Here is a 19,035-nt window from a genome sequence, read left to right as displayed (position 1 = left end):
AGACAAATAAAAACAACATTCTTTTTATTTCTCTATGAAACCACAGCTGTGCCACAGCCGCCATATTGAATAATTTTTGACATGTCATTTGAACATCCAATCAGAACAAAGTTATAATGCGCATGCGCCCGAATCGTAGGTTTTAACATATAAAAATTCACCCTCATATCGCGCGTAAAGAAGTATAACTTCAAAAACTTTATATCACTGGATAGGTGAATGACCGTTCTTTCGGTCTAAAAACGGTATTTTAATGTATTTTACACTAAAATTTGATCAAAAACTTGTTTTAATCAAAATAACTTATTATAATGCATTATAATGACATTTTTGAGTCCCTACTATTAAAACATTATTTTTGCCATTGATATTTTACGATAAAAAAATGCAAATTTGTTTAAATAAATACCAAATCACTATAAAATTTTCGTGGATCCCCACTTCCAAATTGTGAACCCCTATTTTTATTTCACGCCAGCGTAGACCCCTCATGGACCCTGGGTGTCCACCTGGACCACTTAGGGAATCAGTGGTTTACATAATATCTACTTCATTTCAGAATCGTTTTTTTTTTTGTATATTTTTGAATCGACAGTTAATCCAGCTTCGATCCTCATAAAAAAAATTGGAGCGACGCTCTGATAAAACTTAGACCCAAAGCGCTAATATGCGTAGGTAATATAGTTTCCACGTATTTAAATTCGACCCGTACCCGTGCATTTTTTATCTCTCTAATTCTACCAAAAAGTTTCGAGGTCGCTGGATATGATTATGGGGCTCTTGCCGAGACACTGAAACAATTAGAAGAATTTTTCTATTTTTAACAAAACAAAATAATTTATTTAATTTGTATTTTGAAAACGATTACCAAGGTGACAATCGAAACTCAAATATAAAGTAGTTTTAACTGTAATTGTAATCAAAACTTCTACCATTAATAATTATTGATAGCTGAAATAAACTTACTGTTGCAGACTACTCTAATTGAAAAAAGAAGAATTTCATGAGTAATGGAAGTTCATCTTCATTAATTTTGATTAAAAATCCATTTGTAAATATTAATCAATAGACGAATATGAAATTTCAAAAATAAACATTTAAACCTGTTTTAATTGATACAGTTTTATTTTGTTAATAGGCAGTTTTGACTGAATTCAGTGAATAAAGTATAATACAGAAATACCACAAAACTATTTTCAGAACTATACTTTTGAAGAAAAATTACATTTCAAGCTTTGATATCACACAACTCATTATTCTGTCTCAAGTTGAAAATTCTGAAAAAGTGTCACATGAAAATGCATAAAATATCATCAACATGAAGGGACTCTTTAAATTTTAGTATACACGGTCAAAGAGTAACTTTACCGTTACATCATTTGTTCAGCCTCGTATATTCATCTAGAAAATTAAAAACTCTTAAGAACGTAAAAAATCGCTACAAAGGGGCCCCCTAATATTTATATGGGTCTCCATACCCATATACACATTTTTTTAGTTTAATTTGATATTAAAAAAAAATAACTTCAAATGGAAAAAAAAATCAAAGGCACTTAAATGAGCCGAATATGAAATTTTATTTTTTTTAAGGGAAAAAAGAAAAAATGTTTAGTGGACAAAATAGAATACTTTCTTTTGCCCACTAAAAATCACATTTTTGTTAGTCCAGAAAGCCAGTGCTCATCCGCTAGGAAAAATATTCCGATTCAGATTTTTTGCACAATCTTACTCAAAAAGGACCCCTTTTAACAAATTTGCATGTTGCCAGGACCAAAAGTGGGTCAAAAATTTTTTAAACGTTTTTTTTTTTGTTTTTTTCCTAAAATTATTTTTTTTGCATGGAACAAAGTTTTTTTAGGGTTTTTGGATCATTCCAAACAGAAAAGGTCTTTAGTGACATTTCTCTAAAGTTGATAGTTTTTGACATATAAGCGATTAAAAATTGAAAAATTGCGAAATTGGCCATTTTTAACCCTCACAAACTATGTGAAAAACTGAAAATTTAAATGTTGCCAAGGTAAGTAGATATTCTTTAAACATCGATTGATGAAATCCCGAAGAGTTTTTTGCAATACAATATTCAAAACTTCTTTGTTTTTTAAGTGCTAATCAAGCGTGCGCGACACTATTTTCCACCGACAGTATGGTGCAAATGAAAGGAATAAATTCGTTATTTCGTAAACCAGCGACTTTAAGGAAAAATCCCGAAACAGGTCGATTTTTATTTTTAAGTTATGATATTGTGGCACATATAATACTAGTGACGTCATCCATCTGGGCGTGATGACGTAATCGATGATTTTTTTAAATAAGAATAGGGGTCGTGTGCTAGCTCATTTGAAAGGTTCTTCAATGCTCTATTCAGTAATATAAACATTTATATAATTATTTATACAGGGTGTCCTTCTACTTCTTTTTTGTCAAATAATTTAATTTAATAAAAAAATTTTGGACACCCTGTATAAATCATTATGTTAATGTTTACATTACTGAATAGAGAATTGAAGAACCTTTCAAATGAGCTAACACACGACCCCAGTTCTCATTTAAAAAAAATAATCGATTACGTCATCACGCCCAGACGGATGACGTCACTAGTATACCATATATGCCACAATATCATAAATTAAAAATAAAAATCGACCTGTTTCGGGTTTTTTCCTTAAAGTCTACGGTTTACAAAATAACGAATTTATTCCTTTCATTTTCACCATACTGTATACACATGCAACGGTGGAAAATAGTGTCGCGCATGCGTGATTAGAAATTAAAAAACAAAGGAGTTTTGAATACTGTGTTGCAAAACACTCTTCGGGATTTCATCAATCGATGTTTAAAGAATATCACCTACCTTGGCAACATTCAAATTTTAAGTTTTTCACATAGTTTTTGAAGGTTAAAAATGGCCGATTTCGCAATTTTTCAATTTTTAATCGCTTATATGTCAAAAACTATCAACTTTAGAGAAAAGTCACTAAAGACCTTTTCTGTTTGGAATGATCCAAAAAACTTTGTTCCATGCAAAAAAAATAATTTTAGGAAAAAAAAACAAAAAGAAAACGTTTAAAAAATTTTTGACCCACTTTTGGTCCTGGCAACATGCAAATTTGTTAAAGGGGGTCCTTTTTATATATATTTTTCCTATATTTTTCCTAGCGGATGCGCAGTGGCTTTCTGGACTATGTCGTGTTGTAGGTAACTTATCAATTACGTCACACGTGTAATGGCAACTTGGTGAATTCACGACCCCAAATCGGGTTTACCAGTGGTACACAACGGTTACAACAGCTATTGAAATATGTTCACTAAACAAACACTTTCTTTCACTTTTCCACTTATATAATCCATATCTGTTTTAGGACTTCGTCAAAGAAATATAGGAGCAAATCAAACTTTGAAAACACGACTGTTTGCTGGGTCAACGGCCATGTTTCAAAATAGACCTCTTCCACAGCAGGCGCCTTTATTGGGACCTTCAAGGAGTAATACTCTTGTACCTACTCCTGGATTAAGGATGGCGGCTCCGAGGGCTGGACCTTTAGCTACTGGCACACCTCTGCCTTCACCAATGGGCGTATTACCAGCAAATCGGTCGGTACTAGATAAGATGGTGGATTATTTGGTTGGTGATGGCCCGTCAAATAGGTGAGACCAATAATATATAAGAATAAGTTGATAACATATATTTACAACAGATCATTTTTCAAATTTTCTAACAGTTTTGTCATCGGTGGACTTTCTTATTTGCACTGGGCTTTATGTATAAAAACAACCTTGGTAATTCACTATCCCGTTATTTTTTCTTCCTATAATTTTGGTTAACAGTCATTCACAGACTGGACCAGATTGCACCAGTCTGTGAATGACTGTTTGGTTTCATAGCGGCCTCCGATATACGAAAGGGATATTCTCAGTCTTCGTCTTTCCTATAAAGTAGTACTGATGACGCAGAAATGCAGAAACCGGTCTACGGATGGTAGGAGACACGAAGGTGTGAATATTACTTTTCGTATATTATTTACACATTATTTTCATACTTTTTTAAATTAGAAAGTAGCAATTATTGCCTCTTGCTTTGGCGTTCTAGGTATTTTGTATTAAATACCAGGCGCCATCTAGTGCTCTCAAAGTAGAGGGACAGATAGGTTTCTTTACCAAAACAATTTTACCAAAAATATTAGTACATTTGGATGTTGAGAAGTGACTCATATTTTTTGCAGAAATTGTTTGAAAATAACTCATATAATAATATTCGCATTATCCTCCCATTAAAAAAAGCCCGGAACATTGTTTAAATAATCAAAATGTCAAAAAATGAAGGAAAAATTCGATTTTTTTCTTCGTTTTTTTGATTATAACTTTAAAAGTATTCGTTTCCGAGAAAAGTTGCACTGACATAAAAGTTGCGTAATTAAATTCCCTACAATATAGGATTAGTTACAAATTTTAAAAATTGTCACTCTGATTGCAAATTTGCAATAATTGCTAAAAAACCATAAAAAAACAAGTATTCGAATTTTACGTTTTTCAACCATTTATTAGGACCTTCGTATTTCATCCAGAAAAACTATATGATATAGTAAAACAATACTATAAATTTCATTAGGATCGGATTAATAGATTTTGCAAAATAAATGTTGCAGGACAGAAAATAAAGCCGACAGCAAGTTGAATTTTTACTGTGTCTTTCATTTGCAATTTGCAAATTTAAAATGGGTTAACTACTACGGCGTCAGGAATTTTTTTAAATAAACATTCATTTTTGGTGCTACTCGCGGGACAGCGGATACATTTGCTCTGATTGGACATTCCAATGACCTTTGATAATGATTGATAAATTTTAATTTTTAGTACATTTCGATACAAATAAATTTATTTATTGCAAAATAAAGACACATACTCTGTCCTTTGAAATAACACTTTTTTTAGCAAAAACTTTCTTTGTTCGTATATTTTAACTTAGAGAATAAAAGTTTATTATTTTTAAACATATGCAATTTTTAAACAATATTTCATAAACAATAATCAAGTTAGTTTAATTTTTGTGGAATTAAAATATTAAAATACAACAAAATAAAGAGTAAGAAAATAATATATTAGATAAAGATTGGAAGACATTTTGGTGGAAATCAACTTGTGTGAATCGAACACCGCTGTCCTGCGCGTAGCACCAAAAATTAATGTTTATTAAAAGAAATTCCTGATGCCGTGGTAGTTAACCGATTTTAATTTTGCAAATTGAAAATGAAAGGTACGGTATCCTTCTATATATAAAAAAATACAACTTGCTGTCTGCTTTATTTTCAGTCCTGAAACATTTTGAAAAAATGAATTTTTTTTGCGAAAGCTGGATTGCAAAATTTATTTTGCAAAATCTGTTAAACCCGTCTTAACAAAATTTACAGTATTGTTTCATTATATCATAAAGTTTTTCTGGGTAAAATATGAAGGTCCTAAGTATAGCATAAATGGTTGAAAAACGTAAAATGCAAATACTTGTTTTTTATAGTTTTTTCGCAATTATTGCTATTTTGTCACAAGGGTGGCAATTTTTAAAATTTTTAACCAATCCTATATTGTAGGAAATTTAATTATGCAACTTTTATGTCTGTGCAACTTTTCTCTGAAGTGAATTCATTTAAAGTTATAATCAAAAAACGAAGAAAAAAATCGAATTTTTCCTTCATTTTTTGACATTTTGATTATTTAAACAATGTTCCGGACCTTTTTGAGTGGGAGGATAACTCAATTATTATTATATAAGTTAATTTCAAGCAATTTCTGCAAAAAAATATGAGTCACCTCTCAACGTCCACCTCAAAACAGATGCGCCCTGGACTAGATTGCTTCTAAACAATCCAGATTGCACCAGTCTGTGAATGACTGTTTGGTTGCATAGCGGCCTGCGATATACGAAAAGGATATTCTCAGTCTTCGTCTTTCCTATAAAGTCGTACTGATGACGCAGAAATGCAGAAACCGGTCTACGAATGTAGGAGAGGCGAAGGTGTGAATATTATTTTTCGTATATTATTTACACATTATTTTCATACTTTTTTAAAGTAGAAAGTAGCAATTATTGCCTCTTGCTTTGGCGTTCTAGGTATTTTGTATTAAATACCAGGCGCCATCTAGTGCCCTCAAAGTAGAGGGACAGATAGGTTTCTTTACCAAAACAAGTAGGTAGATTGCTTCTAAACAATCCAGATTGCACCAGTCTGTGAATGACTGTTTGGTTGCATAGCGGCCTCCGATATACGAAAGGGATATTCTCAGTCTTCGTCTTTCCTATAAAGTCGTACTGATAACGTAGAAATGCAGAAACCGGTCTACGAATGGTAGGAGAGACGAAGGTGTGAATATTACTTTTAGTATATTATTTACACATTATTTTCATACTTTTTTAAAGTAGAAAGTAGCAATTATTGCCTCTTGTTTTGGCGTTCTAGGTATTTTGTATTAAATACCTAGAACCTATTTTGCATGACAAATAAATCAGTGAATAGGTATTCGTCGAATAAAATTGATTAGTTGATTATAATATTTTTATTGTGTTTCAATACAATTTTGGTAATTTAAAGTTAAACTGACGTATTTTCTTTGTTATGGATATATAAAGTGAGATTGAGTTGTCAATTTATTCGAAGAGTAAATATTTATTTGACAAATAAATAAAATAAGTCTTATTTGATGTTGGTGAAATGTAGATGTGTCAGTTTTATCGGTCGAATAACTTTATTCATCGAATAAGCTACTATTCGTCGTTGGTGAAACCGGCCATAGACATGCAAATATATTATGCATGTTGCTCAAATAAGTATTTTTAGTATTATTGAGAAATACCTTCTATAATATGCACGTTTACTTTGTTATGCATTTTTAATGAGGCAAGGTTTAGTTTTTGCATTTTTTTTACATTATTAATCACTATTAATGTTGTTAATTAACAAAACAAATTATAAAGAATAACAAAATGTAAGTTGTCGTAATTAATATTTAATTATAATTGTTAATTATAATTAATTTTCAATTTTGATTGAAATGTTTGTCAATTTTTTGATATAATAATAATAATAATATCGTATGGCATTTTTGCCGGGGAGATCCTTTCGGATTGTTCCGGCGCCATTTACATATTTAACCCTGTTTCAAGTAACTAGTGTCGATGTACACTAGCCCAGGGGGACCGACGGCTTAACGTGCTCTCCGAGGCACGGTGAAAGGGCTCGTATCATTTTTAGAAATGAAAAATTGATTGTCGTTGGCAGGGCTCGAACCCGCGTGCTCTGGCGTATGAGGCCAGTGATCATGCCCTTGAGCTACGGCCGTTCACAATTTTTTGATAAATTTTCAGTTCCAAATGGAATCCCATTGAGAAAAAAAGATATATTTTTAAAACTTCTTTTATGTTGAATGATTATCCCCAATTTGTTACCTTTAGATATTTTTTTATTGTAATTATTTTTTTTAGGTACGCCCTTATTTGCAAAAAATGTTTTTGCCACAATGGTATGGCGGTGAAAGAAGAATTCGAATATATCTCATTTAGATGTTACTACTGCGCACATTTCAATCCAGCCAGAAAAATGAAACCAACGGGGCCGAGATTCGGAAGCACTTCAAAAATCGAGTCAGTAGACAATTCTTCTGATTCCGATAGAGATTCTCCAGATTCTGATCCGGAGACAACTCTACAGCCAATAGAATCTGTGAAATCTAGACGATCGTCCTCAGAAACAGAAGTTCCAGTACCGATTCAAACTGTTGCCGCAGTCGAATTACCGAAAGAATCTGCGAGCGAAAGGAATTCAAATTCTTCCCCTGAACTCGAAAAATATTCTGATTTTGACAAATTGTCTGACTTAGAATCTCGAGAAAGCGAACCTACCGATAAATCACCAGAAGATTCAGGGATACCCCAGGAATCGGTCGAAAGTACAAATGCCACTCCTGAAAAGGCTGTATTCGAGGAGACTCCCATGGAAATCGATCGGGACAAGTCTGCCACAGAATTTTAAATTCTTTTAAATTTTAGGGAGAGTAGAGAATTTGATAAAGGTGTTCGTGATATTGTTGCTAAATAGGAGTTTTTGGTTCATCAATATTTTATCTACATAAAAACAAGGATTTTTATTAAGAGGCACCAGTAGCGATCAACAGGTAGCAACAAACGCGGTCCAAGATTGCAGTTGTAATTTTGAATATTTTGTCGAGATATTTGGCACACATATTCGTAATACATACAGGGTGATTGATTAGTAGGGTAAAGCTCAATAGCTCCGCTATAGTAATAGATAGCAATAAAAGTTAATAACAAAAATTTTAGCCACCTTTGAGCATTACAAAAATTAGTTAGAATATTACACGGTGTTCGATAACACAGTGGCAGACCTAACTTGTTTTTTTTTAATGGAACACCCTATATTTTATTTTATATTCGAAATCTTTTTAACTTCTCCATCACAAAAATATAAAGGTTTGTTATGTTATACAGGGTATTTACAAAGTTATAACCAATTTTATATGAAAATCGTAACAAGTTCAACTCCCTGTATAAATAAAAATAAGTACAACAGCAATGGTTTATTAATGCCATATTTTTTTATTTATTGTCAAAATTTTTAAGAATGCTTGATATTGCTAATTTTCTTTATATCAAATACAGGGTGAGTCAAAACGCAAGTACATTATTTTCTCAGTAATGTTAAATGGAACACCCTGTATTTTATATCATTATTGAAAAGTAACATTAACGTACTTTAATTTTTATATAACATTCCCTATGCCCAAATTTATTAGTTTTCGAGATATTTTCATTTTTCAGAGCAAATTATTTTAGGTGTTTAAATTTATCTAAATTTTAAGTAAGCCATGACTGAATTAACAGTTGAAGATTACCGATTATCAATCCGGTAATCAATGTAACACTGTAGCAAACAAAGAAATAAAAATAATTTATTAGTAATACATTTTACAAACAAAAACACAACCACTACAAGCAACATTTTTGAAACAATGAAAAACTATCTTTTTATGTAAATGCAACAAATAAACAAAGAAAATTATTAATAAATTTTACAAAAAAACACAAAAACAAAATACAATATTTTGTGAAGACAATTAAACACTACTTTTGTATGTAAATGTAACAATGTAACAAATAAAGAACGAAACATAATTTATCAGTATAACATTTTGCAAAAAAACATGTATGAAAAAATTAGAAGCTACTTTTAATAAAATATTTTTAATATTTAATTACATAAGGTGTTCAGAATTACCTCCTAACACATTTATGCACGCCTAAAAACGATCATTGGTTGAGCTACTTGCTCTACGAAGCATTTGTAAATTAACACATCGAAATACACTTTGTATTCTATTTTTCATCTCATCCCTTGTTGTTGGAGGTATTTTATAAACTTCATTATTAACGCAACCTCAAAAAAATCAGTGCAGTCTATTAAATTCTGGTGATTTGGGTGGCCACGCTACTGGTCCATTGAAAAATGAAAATATCTCGAAAACTAATAAATTTAGACATAGGGAATGTTATCTAAAAATTAAAGTACGGTAATGGTACTTTTCAATAGTGATATAAAATACAGGGTGTTCCATTTAAAATTACTGAGAAAATAATGAACTTGCGTTTTGACTCACCCTGTATTTGATATAAAGAAAATTAGCAATATCGACCATTTTTGAAAATTTTGACAATACTTTAAAAAATATGGCATTAATAAACCATTGTTGTTTTGCTTATTTTTATTTATACAGGGAGTTGAACTTGTTACGATTTTCATATAAAATTGGTTATAACTTTGTAAATACCCTGTATAACATAACAAACCTTTATATTTTTGTGATGGAGAAGTTAACAGGATTTTGATTTTAAAATAAAATATAGGGTGTTCCATTTAAAAAAAAAACATAAGTTTGGTCTGCCACTGTGTTATCGAACACCCTGTACCATTTTAACTAATTTTGTAATGTGAAGCTCAAAGGTGGCTAAAATTTTTGTTATTAACTTTTATTGCTATCTATTACTATAGCGGAGCTATTGAGCTTACCCTACTAATAAATCAACCTGTATAGTAAAGAATGGCGGTACAGAGCCGAATTTGAGACATATCGTAGTATGTGGAAATTACTCTATAACTAAATAAAATATTACAAAAAGGAGCCTGTACCGCCATTAAGAAAAACAAAAAAATAAACTTTCTTCAAATAAACTTTTTTATCCCATGCCTAGATTTTGTGTCATATTGACCTAGTAAAATTTTTTATCTCTAACAAGAAATCGAACATATTATAACTAAATAACTGATTAGTCAACATAGAGAAAGTGTCACTGTCATTTTGACAAACCTACGTCAGATTTCTGTTCTGTTATCTACATAGGAATTACTAACACTCGATACGAATCTTTTCCGCCATGTTTTACCGTAGCGCCGTAGAGTGTTCGTAATCCCTATGCAGATAACAGAACAGAAATCTGACGCAGGTTTGTCAAAATGACAGTGACACTTTCTCTATGTTGACTAATCAGTTATTTAGTTATGATATATTCGATTTCTTGTTAGAGATGAAAGATTTTACTATGTCCAATATGACACAAAATCTAGGCATGGGATAAAAAAGTTTATTTGAAGAAAGTTTATTTTTTTGTTCTTCTTAATGGCGGTATAGGCTCCTTTTTGCAATGTTTTATTTAGTTATAGAGTGATTTGCACATACTAACGTATTTCTCAAATTGGGCTCTGTACCGCCATTCTTTATTATATTACGAATATGTGTGCCAAATATCTCGACAAAATATTCAAAATTACAGCCGCAATCTTGGACCGCGTTTGTTGCTACCTGTTGATCGCTACTGGTGCCTCTTAAATGTTGTAACTTGTCCCTTTTGGAGTTGTTGATAAATTATAGCGTAGATACTTACTACTAACGTTTCAATCCTTTTAAATCCTTGTGTAACTAGATAAAAAGGAAATTATGTAAAAAGTTATAGATTCATTCATATCAGCAGGATACTAAGTTGTTTTTAAAAATGTACATAAATCGATTTAATATTTTTTAATACTGATTAAACACATAACTTAGATTATCTGCAGTTTTATCTGGATATTACTATGTATATTTTCAAATACAAAACTGAGGAGACCTTTACTTCATAGAAATACATTACTATACGGTGTAAAATCAGCCCCAAATATTTTCTGAACCATAAATGATCAATGTTTGAATAATTGAACTAAGTTACCTGTATGTTGCTTTTATGGTGAAACAATCATTTAAACTAGCAGACGGGCGCCATTTTGTAAAATTATTTATCCACATCTGTCAAAATAAGCTTAATGTCACATACCTTGAAAATTCTGCTGAAAATTATCCACGCCAGAATACACTCTAAACTGGAGCTGGATATTTGTGACACTCAATATGGGTTCCGCAATGGTATGGGTATGGTTCAAGTGGAAATCGGTGGGACTGCGCATTTTATCAATGAAATTAGATATGTCTCGAGACACTCCAGAAGCCGCTAACGATAAAATGTTTTAACATCGCATTAATCATTGTAAATTAGTCGACGGATATTAGTACAGTGAAAATAATAAGACGAGAACAGGACGATAATGATTATAAAGAATAAATTTAAAGTTTTTTTTACTTTAATGGCAAAAAAGCAAGCTCATTAGCAGAAACCAATTCAAAATTATTTTGCACATCATATTTGAAACATTATTTGGTTGAAAAATATCATTTTTGTTGGCACAAAAATATATTAATTTTTCTGGACTAAATTACAGTTCTGTTTATCTTATAAGGGATATGTTATTATCAACATTCACACAGTGTTGTAAAACTGAATTTTGTTATTTTGGGTGTAAATTTTTTCCACCGATCTCCGAGGGTACAATACCAGAGAGGCATTATTCTCCCTTAACGTGCTGACACAGAGATGTTGATGTTAACCGTCCTCTTTACGTCTGTTTTATAGACTACAACAAAGCGTTGGATAAAGTAAAACATGATCGACTCATCGAAATTCTAAAAAATAATAACCTAGATGAACGAGATTTAAGACTAATAACACACCTCTATTACAATCAGCGAGCAATGGTAAGAATTGAAAAGGAAACATCGGAAGAAATGGAAATAAAGAGAGGAGTCGGGCAAGGCTGCATACTATCACCTCTATTATTTAACTCTTATTCTGAAGAGGTAATACGAGAAACTATGGAAGATGAAACAGTCGGCATAAGAGTAACGGGAGTCTTAGTTAACAACATCAGATATGCAGATGATACAGTAATAATAGCCTATAGTTTACAAGACCTGGAAAGACTCATGAGTAAAATAGTAAGGTGTAGTAGGGAGTACGAACTCTCTCTCAATAAGTTTATGAAAACTAGTAAGAACACCCATAATACTAACGAAATCTTCGAAAAAGCAGGTTTTAATGTTATGAAAATGAAAAAGATCCTATGTAGCAAAGATTTAACATTAGCTCTTAAAGTACGCCTAAAAAAATGTCATGTATACAGTGTACTATACTATGGAGTGGAATCATGGACGTTAAATGTAGAGACATTTATAAGACGACTTAACGCCTTTGAAATGTATACCTATAGAAGAATTATGAGGGTTTCCTGGGTAGATAGAGTCACAAACAATGAAGTACTGAGAGGAATACGTAAAGAGAAGAAAGTAGAACTTACAATTAAAGAAAGAAAGCTACAGTATCTCGGACATGTGATGCGGGGCGAGAAGTATGGCATCATGCGACTCATAATGGTTATTCATTTTTGATTTACATGTTTACTCTGATTGAAGTACGAAGGGAACCATTCTCGTTGGAACTTTACCGCACTGAGCAGATGGGACGTGAATTATAAATTGTAAAATTCCCTCATCTTCCTTAGTCTCAGCATCCGTATGGCTTGCAAATTGTAGAAGCCTCGGAGTTGTTACCAGAGAAGGTTCCCATTGTTTTCAGTCTGGTGGGATGTAGAGTAACAATATGTTGTTTTATATGCCATTAGAGTGAAAACTTAGTCTTTTGCTAGCAGTTGCCGCTAGGGCAATGCCATTTGGTTCGTTGCAATCCGGGACTGCACGTCGAGGTTTGTTTTGGTTGGATCAGGGAGAGCAGCATATGTGCCTCCTGATGAGAGACTAATAAGTTTCGAAACCGGTAGAGGTGCTTGCTGCACTCTCTGATTGGACTAGAATATGGTGCGGCTGTATTTTCGTTTTGCAACGAAATTGAAAATGGTTATTCATTTTTGATTTACATGTTTACTCTGATTGGAGTACGAAGGGAACCATTCTCGTTGGAACTTTACCGCGCTGAGCAGATGGGACGTGAATTATAAATTGCAAAATTCCCTCATCTTCCTTAGTCTCAGCATCCGTATGGCTTGCAAATTGTAGAAGCCTCGGAGGTGTAACCAGAGAAGGTTCCCATTGTTTTCAGTCTGGTGGGATGTAGAGTAACATTATGTTGTTTTATATTCCATTAGAGTGAAAACTTAGTCTTTTTATCTCTTCTTGTTGCAGTGGCGTTCTGCAACTTCCCAACATATTATTATAACGCCCACTGCCACTATATTGTATTTCAATTTTTTGGCTTCATTAGATACAGCTTACCTGCACACGAGATGCGAAACATATCCACTCGTATATCGGTATACACAACTTTTCAGTCTGTAAGAGACTAGCGCCCTCTGAATAAGTCTTCGAGTAGAAACCAATGAATGAGCGTAAGGCCCACTGCATACATACAACTTTTAGTCAAACAACTATTTAGTTCTGTATCATAAATCTATAGAAATATATTGAAGTGCGTATACTGTCAACTCGATAGTTGTTCGACAAAAAAATCAAAAGATCTCGTCGATCTCCTTTTGACTGAAAAGTCGCACAACTATCTATAAGCAACTCAATTTCCATAGCTTAAAAATGCTCTTGCGCATATACTCGACTCAACAGTTTTTTGACGATCGTTCAGTTGGGAGTAGAGACGGGCAAAATCAATACGGATTTGTAACGGTTACTGTTGATAGCGGTACTGAGTACAAGTACTGATTTATCTGATCGTTGTACTGTATTGAGTAGGTAACTTTAAATCAGTATCTACGTACTTGTAACTTGTAAAGTTTTAAATACCTAACATCTTCCTAGTACACATTTTATAAATATTTTGTTTGTACCGGAAGCATTTATTATTATTATTCAAAATACAAAATAATTTTAGTAAAAACTATAAAAAATGTAAATTGTTACATATATTGGCAATAATAAATATTATTTTAGCTTATAAGAACAAAATACAACTCGAAACAAAATTTTCTTATTATATAAAAGTATAAAACGTCTAATTATTTTAAATAACGAAATATATAAACTTTGTGTTTTAAATTATAATTATGTATTAAAAAAATACACTCAAATATACAGAGTGAGTCTGTAATTTGGAATAAATTCAAAATCTCAAATGCTAATCGTTTTTTTGAAAAATGCTCAGACCCGTTTATTAGTATTTCAAATTGTCCTTTTTGACATATTATAATAATGAATACAGAGTGTCCCAATTTAGAGATATGACGTCATTGTTGTTTTTGTTAAATGGCAACACTGTAATTTTGATAGCTATTTTGATAGGGTGTGTAAAGTTATAAATAACTACTGCAAAATTTCAAATTTTTATTATTTACCATTTACAAGATGATAAAAAATAACAAAGTTATGTCTGTAATTTGGAATAAATTAAATAATTCAAATAATTGTTTTTTTAATGCTCAAACCCGTCGATTAGTATTTCAAATTGTAATTTTTGACACAATAATAATGTATACAGGGTGTCCCAGTTTAGAGATATGACGTCATCGTTGATTTTCTTAAATGGCTTATTTTGATAGGGTGTGTAAAGTTTTTCATAACTGCAAAATTTCAAACTTTTATTCCCTACCATTTACATGATAATAAAAAATGACCAAGTTATGAAAAACAAGTAATCAAATAATAATTGAATTTAATTATTTCAATTAAGCAACTGCTCAATAATGTTGCCCATTGACTATTTGACAATAATTGAGGGCAACATTATGAACATATGCTTAATTGAATTCAATTATTACTTGATTACTCGTTTTTCATAACTTTGTTAATATTTATTATCTTGTAAATGGTAGGGAATAAAAATTTGATATTTTGCTGTTATGTATAACTTTACACACCCTATCAAAATGATAGTGTTGCCATTTAAGAAAATCAACGATGACGTCATATCTCTAAATTGGGACACCCTGTATACATTATAATTATACGTCAAAAATGACAATTTGAAATACTAATCGACGGCTCGAGCATATTTCAATAAAACAATTAGTATTTGAATTATTGAATTTATTCCAAATTACATACATAACTTTGTTATTTTTTATTATCTTGTAAATGGTAGAGAATAAAAATTTGATATTTTGCAGGTCTGTTTAACTTTGCACACCCTATCAAAATAGCTATCAAAATGACTGTGTTGCCATTTAAGAAAATCAACGATGACGTCATATCTCTTAATTGGGACACCCTGTATACATTATTAATGTATGTCAAAAAGGACAATTTGAAATACTAATCGACGGGTGTGAGCATTTTTCAAAAAATCCATTAGCATTTAAGATATTGAATTTATTCCAAATTACAGACTCACTATGTATATGAAGGGTACAGGGGAAACAGTTAAAGTCACAAATCTGTTGTTTAGAGTATGTAATTCTAATTTTTAACTTTAAAACGGCATCCCCTTATTTACAAGTAACTAATCTAAAATGTGAAAATATTTTTTTTTTCAGTAAGCACTTTTTTATTGGCCTATTATAATCAAAGTTAATGTAAGTATTAATTTTTTTTATTAACTTTTAATTTTGATTGTTGTTTCCTTTCTGTCTGCGGACTCTGGCTGTTGTTTACCTGTGCGGTATATTTTCAAACGTTAATAACAATGGACTATGGCTATGTTTTGCTTTTTTACAACTAGGATAGTGACTTCTAATGGTTTAGTACAGAATGGCGTGAATAACTCAATTTTGAAAAATTCCCCTGTACCATTCATATTGTTTTTAAATATGTTACAGACATATGTTACATGACATGACATGTATTTTAAAAAAATCAACTATTAAAAGAAAAAGAATGGCAAATGCAACAGTTCAACAATCTTTGTTGAGTATCTTAAAGGAAGATGTAGATGAGTACAAAAATTTTACACTTTCAATAGTTCCTTCGTTACAGTATTTAACAGACAACGAGAAACTTGAGGCAAAAATCCAAATTTTACCAAGTATTTCAAACAATAAAAAATAGAAGAGTTAAAGCACTTTATACAGCTACTACTAGTTACACGACCTTCCGGATATTCGCACAATCAATTGTCCAAAGTGCCGCGTCCATCTAAAGTATCAACAACGAATCATCAGTCATCAACGAATTAACTCCGACATGTAGACACCTGAAATCTCCAATGCAACTATCGACTGTATGCGCACCCTGCACAACTAAATAATTTATTCGAGAACAAATCGCAATACCTGGCTAATTGGTCTTTACCAAAGCCATCAAATTAAATAAAAAAAAAATCGCAATACCCTCATGATTCGATTAAGTAGTGGGTCGACTAAAAAGTTGTATGTATGCGCTAGGCCTAACACATCAATTTTCCCCTTAATTTGACTGTTGTCATGTAGTTGTGTGTAAATCATGAAGTTTGTATAGATAAATATTTATAGTTTAACTTACTTAGTGTTTAAATGAATGTTGATGAACCAATAGTGTTTCAAAATTATTTACAAAGTTATGTAAGAAGTTCAGCTAACATGTTTGTGATTGTAAGGGTGTAGTAGCTGGAAAAAAGTCCACATTCTCATTTTTATACCGTTCCAACCACCATAAACAAATGTCTTTCATTAAAAAATATCTGTGCAAATATAAACGCTTAATCAATTATGAAATGTACTTATTCTCACTGTTAGGGTAAGAACAGAAGAAGTGGGTCGCGGTGGAGGTGGAGGTCGCGGTAGATGTCGATATCCATGTAAAAACAAACACATTGTAGTGAATGGAAGAGAACAGAGCAGGTAAGTCGCGGTGGAGTTTTAACGTGATGCCATCCAGGAGGTTTACATCGATGCTTTTAAAATAAAATGAGTTTGTTTTACATGGATGTCTACTGCGCGGCCTACAAGGATGCTTCCCTGTGATTGGTCCGTTCGAAGAGAAGTTGTCATTACCTGCGCTATCTGAGTTGATACTTTTTATATAATCCCTTTTTTGCATTCAGTTTATTTTTGAATTTCTAAAGCACTTAAATACAGTAAAGTTTTGAAATATGAAGGAGGATCTGATTATTTACAGCTGACATTTCATCACTATCATCACTTGACTGACACAACATCGCAAAAGCACAGTCTTTTTGTCATTCAAATTTCATTCAACTACATCACTTGATAGTGGTTCTAGCTCGACTGACAGCGCAGGTGACCTCCTTGCTATGTGCTGCGATATCGACCGCGACTTAACTAGTAGCATCCACCTCGACCTACACCTCCCCCTCGACCTACTTGTTCTGTTCTTACCCTAAGAGCACGAATAATCTTTTCAGAAGACGGGCACCAAATAAAAAGGCTAAGGTGTGATATTTAACAATTTTCTTTTGAATTATTATCTTGCCTTAGTTACTCTCAAGAATCATTATTAGTTTTTAAGACGTTTCCTTTAACCATTTTACCTAATCCTAAACCATAATTTCCTACATACCATCCGCTACACTTGTTCATTTTAAAATTCTATCTTCTTTTACATAATGTTTTTCAATTTGAGTTTTGGGTAAAAATGATGGCTTCATCATTTGTTGGTACTTCTTATCTTTACAACATTTGTAGAAGTTCCAAAATATGCTTGCTTGTTGGACGAACGTTTTTGGTTTTACACGTATTAACGCTTATTCTGAAAACTCTATTGTTCAATAGAGTTACATCAGATTTTGGAAAGGTCATGAGGTATTTGTTGATTTTGTAGGATAAATATATGTACCAAATCTTTGAAATACATGGCAAGATTGTAGATACAGTTGTTCCACTGGATCTTTGCCAACTTAATGATTCATGTACAAACAACTTAAATCAAAAGATTAGGTAAAACGTACGTCGACATGTACTGTCAATGTAATTATTAGGAAATGGCCATTATCCCGGTGGATGTATTTTATAAAGTTATTTTATTGAAGTGTTTGATCTTTTTTCACTATTGTGGAGATTGTTGGACTCAACATTAAACAGCTTGGACATCATACCGACTATTACTAATATAAAGATAATAGAACGGCAATAAATAAATTAAAAACGAAAAGTCACAACAAAAAAGTTCATGTTAAGAAGATTCCAAACTGCAAAGACGCAGGTGGATGGCAGCTTGAATATGGAACTTAAGCGAAAAACAATGTTTATTTGTTAAATAAACATTTTTTCCTCTTTTCTGCCAGTAGTAAAACGTATTTTGAATTTAATAAATTGCATATATTCTTATTTTTGTGTAAATTAATTTAATCAAAAAAAAATTGGACACCCCGTATAAATAATTATGTGAATGTTTATATTACTGAATAGAGAATTGAAAAATCTTTAAAATGAGCCAGCAAACATCGATTACATTATCACGCCCAGATGGATGACATCACTAGTATGATATATATGTCAAAAAATCATAATTTAATCCATTCAGTGCCAATGACGTTAATTAACGTCATACTTATCCCTTGTCTAGCGCCGGTGACGTTTTTGTACGTCATAAGTAAACTACGCTCTGCACGTCCGTAAGCGGTTGGCGCGCAGGGAAAATCCCAGATTACGGCGCGGCATCTAATGTGTTAAAAATAAAAATCGACCTGTTTCGGGATTTATTTCCAAAATCGCTCATTCACAAAAAATGAATTTATTCCAACCTTTACGTGCTCACTGTAAATAGTTTTCAAATCAG

The 19,035-nt window shown here is 32.0% G+C and overlaps 1 protein-coding gene across 1 annotated transcript in view; it reads left to right on the top strand.

The window, feature by feature from the left end:
* The window catches only part of LOC126878856 (endoplasmic reticulum junction formation protein lunapark-B-like), a 109,416-nt gene extending 98,311 nt beyond the window's left edge, over window positions 1-11,105 (top strand). The window contains exons 4-5 of the mRNA XM_050641755.1: window positions 3,360-3,645; window positions 7,472-11,105. Of these exons, the coding sequence (XP_050497712.1) occupies window positions 3,360-3,645; window positions 7,472-8,018 (833 nt within the window). The 3' untranslated portion in view covers window positions 8,019-11,105. The remainder of the gene's footprint in view (window positions 1-3,359; window positions 3,646-7,471) is intronic.
* Window positions 11,106-19,035: the final 7,930 nt, after the last annotated feature.

The sequence above is a fragment of the Diabrotica virgifera genome, chromosome 1 (assembly GCF_917563875.1).
Source record: "Diabrotica virgifera virgifera chromosome 1, PGI_DIABVI_V3a".
NCBI classification, from domain to species: Eukaryota; Metazoa; Arthropoda; class Insecta; order Coleoptera; family Chrysomelidae; genus Diabrotica; species Diabrotica virgifera.
Note: the sequence above shows the minus strand (reverse complement) of the source record. Positions and strands in the feature narration are given on the sequence as shown.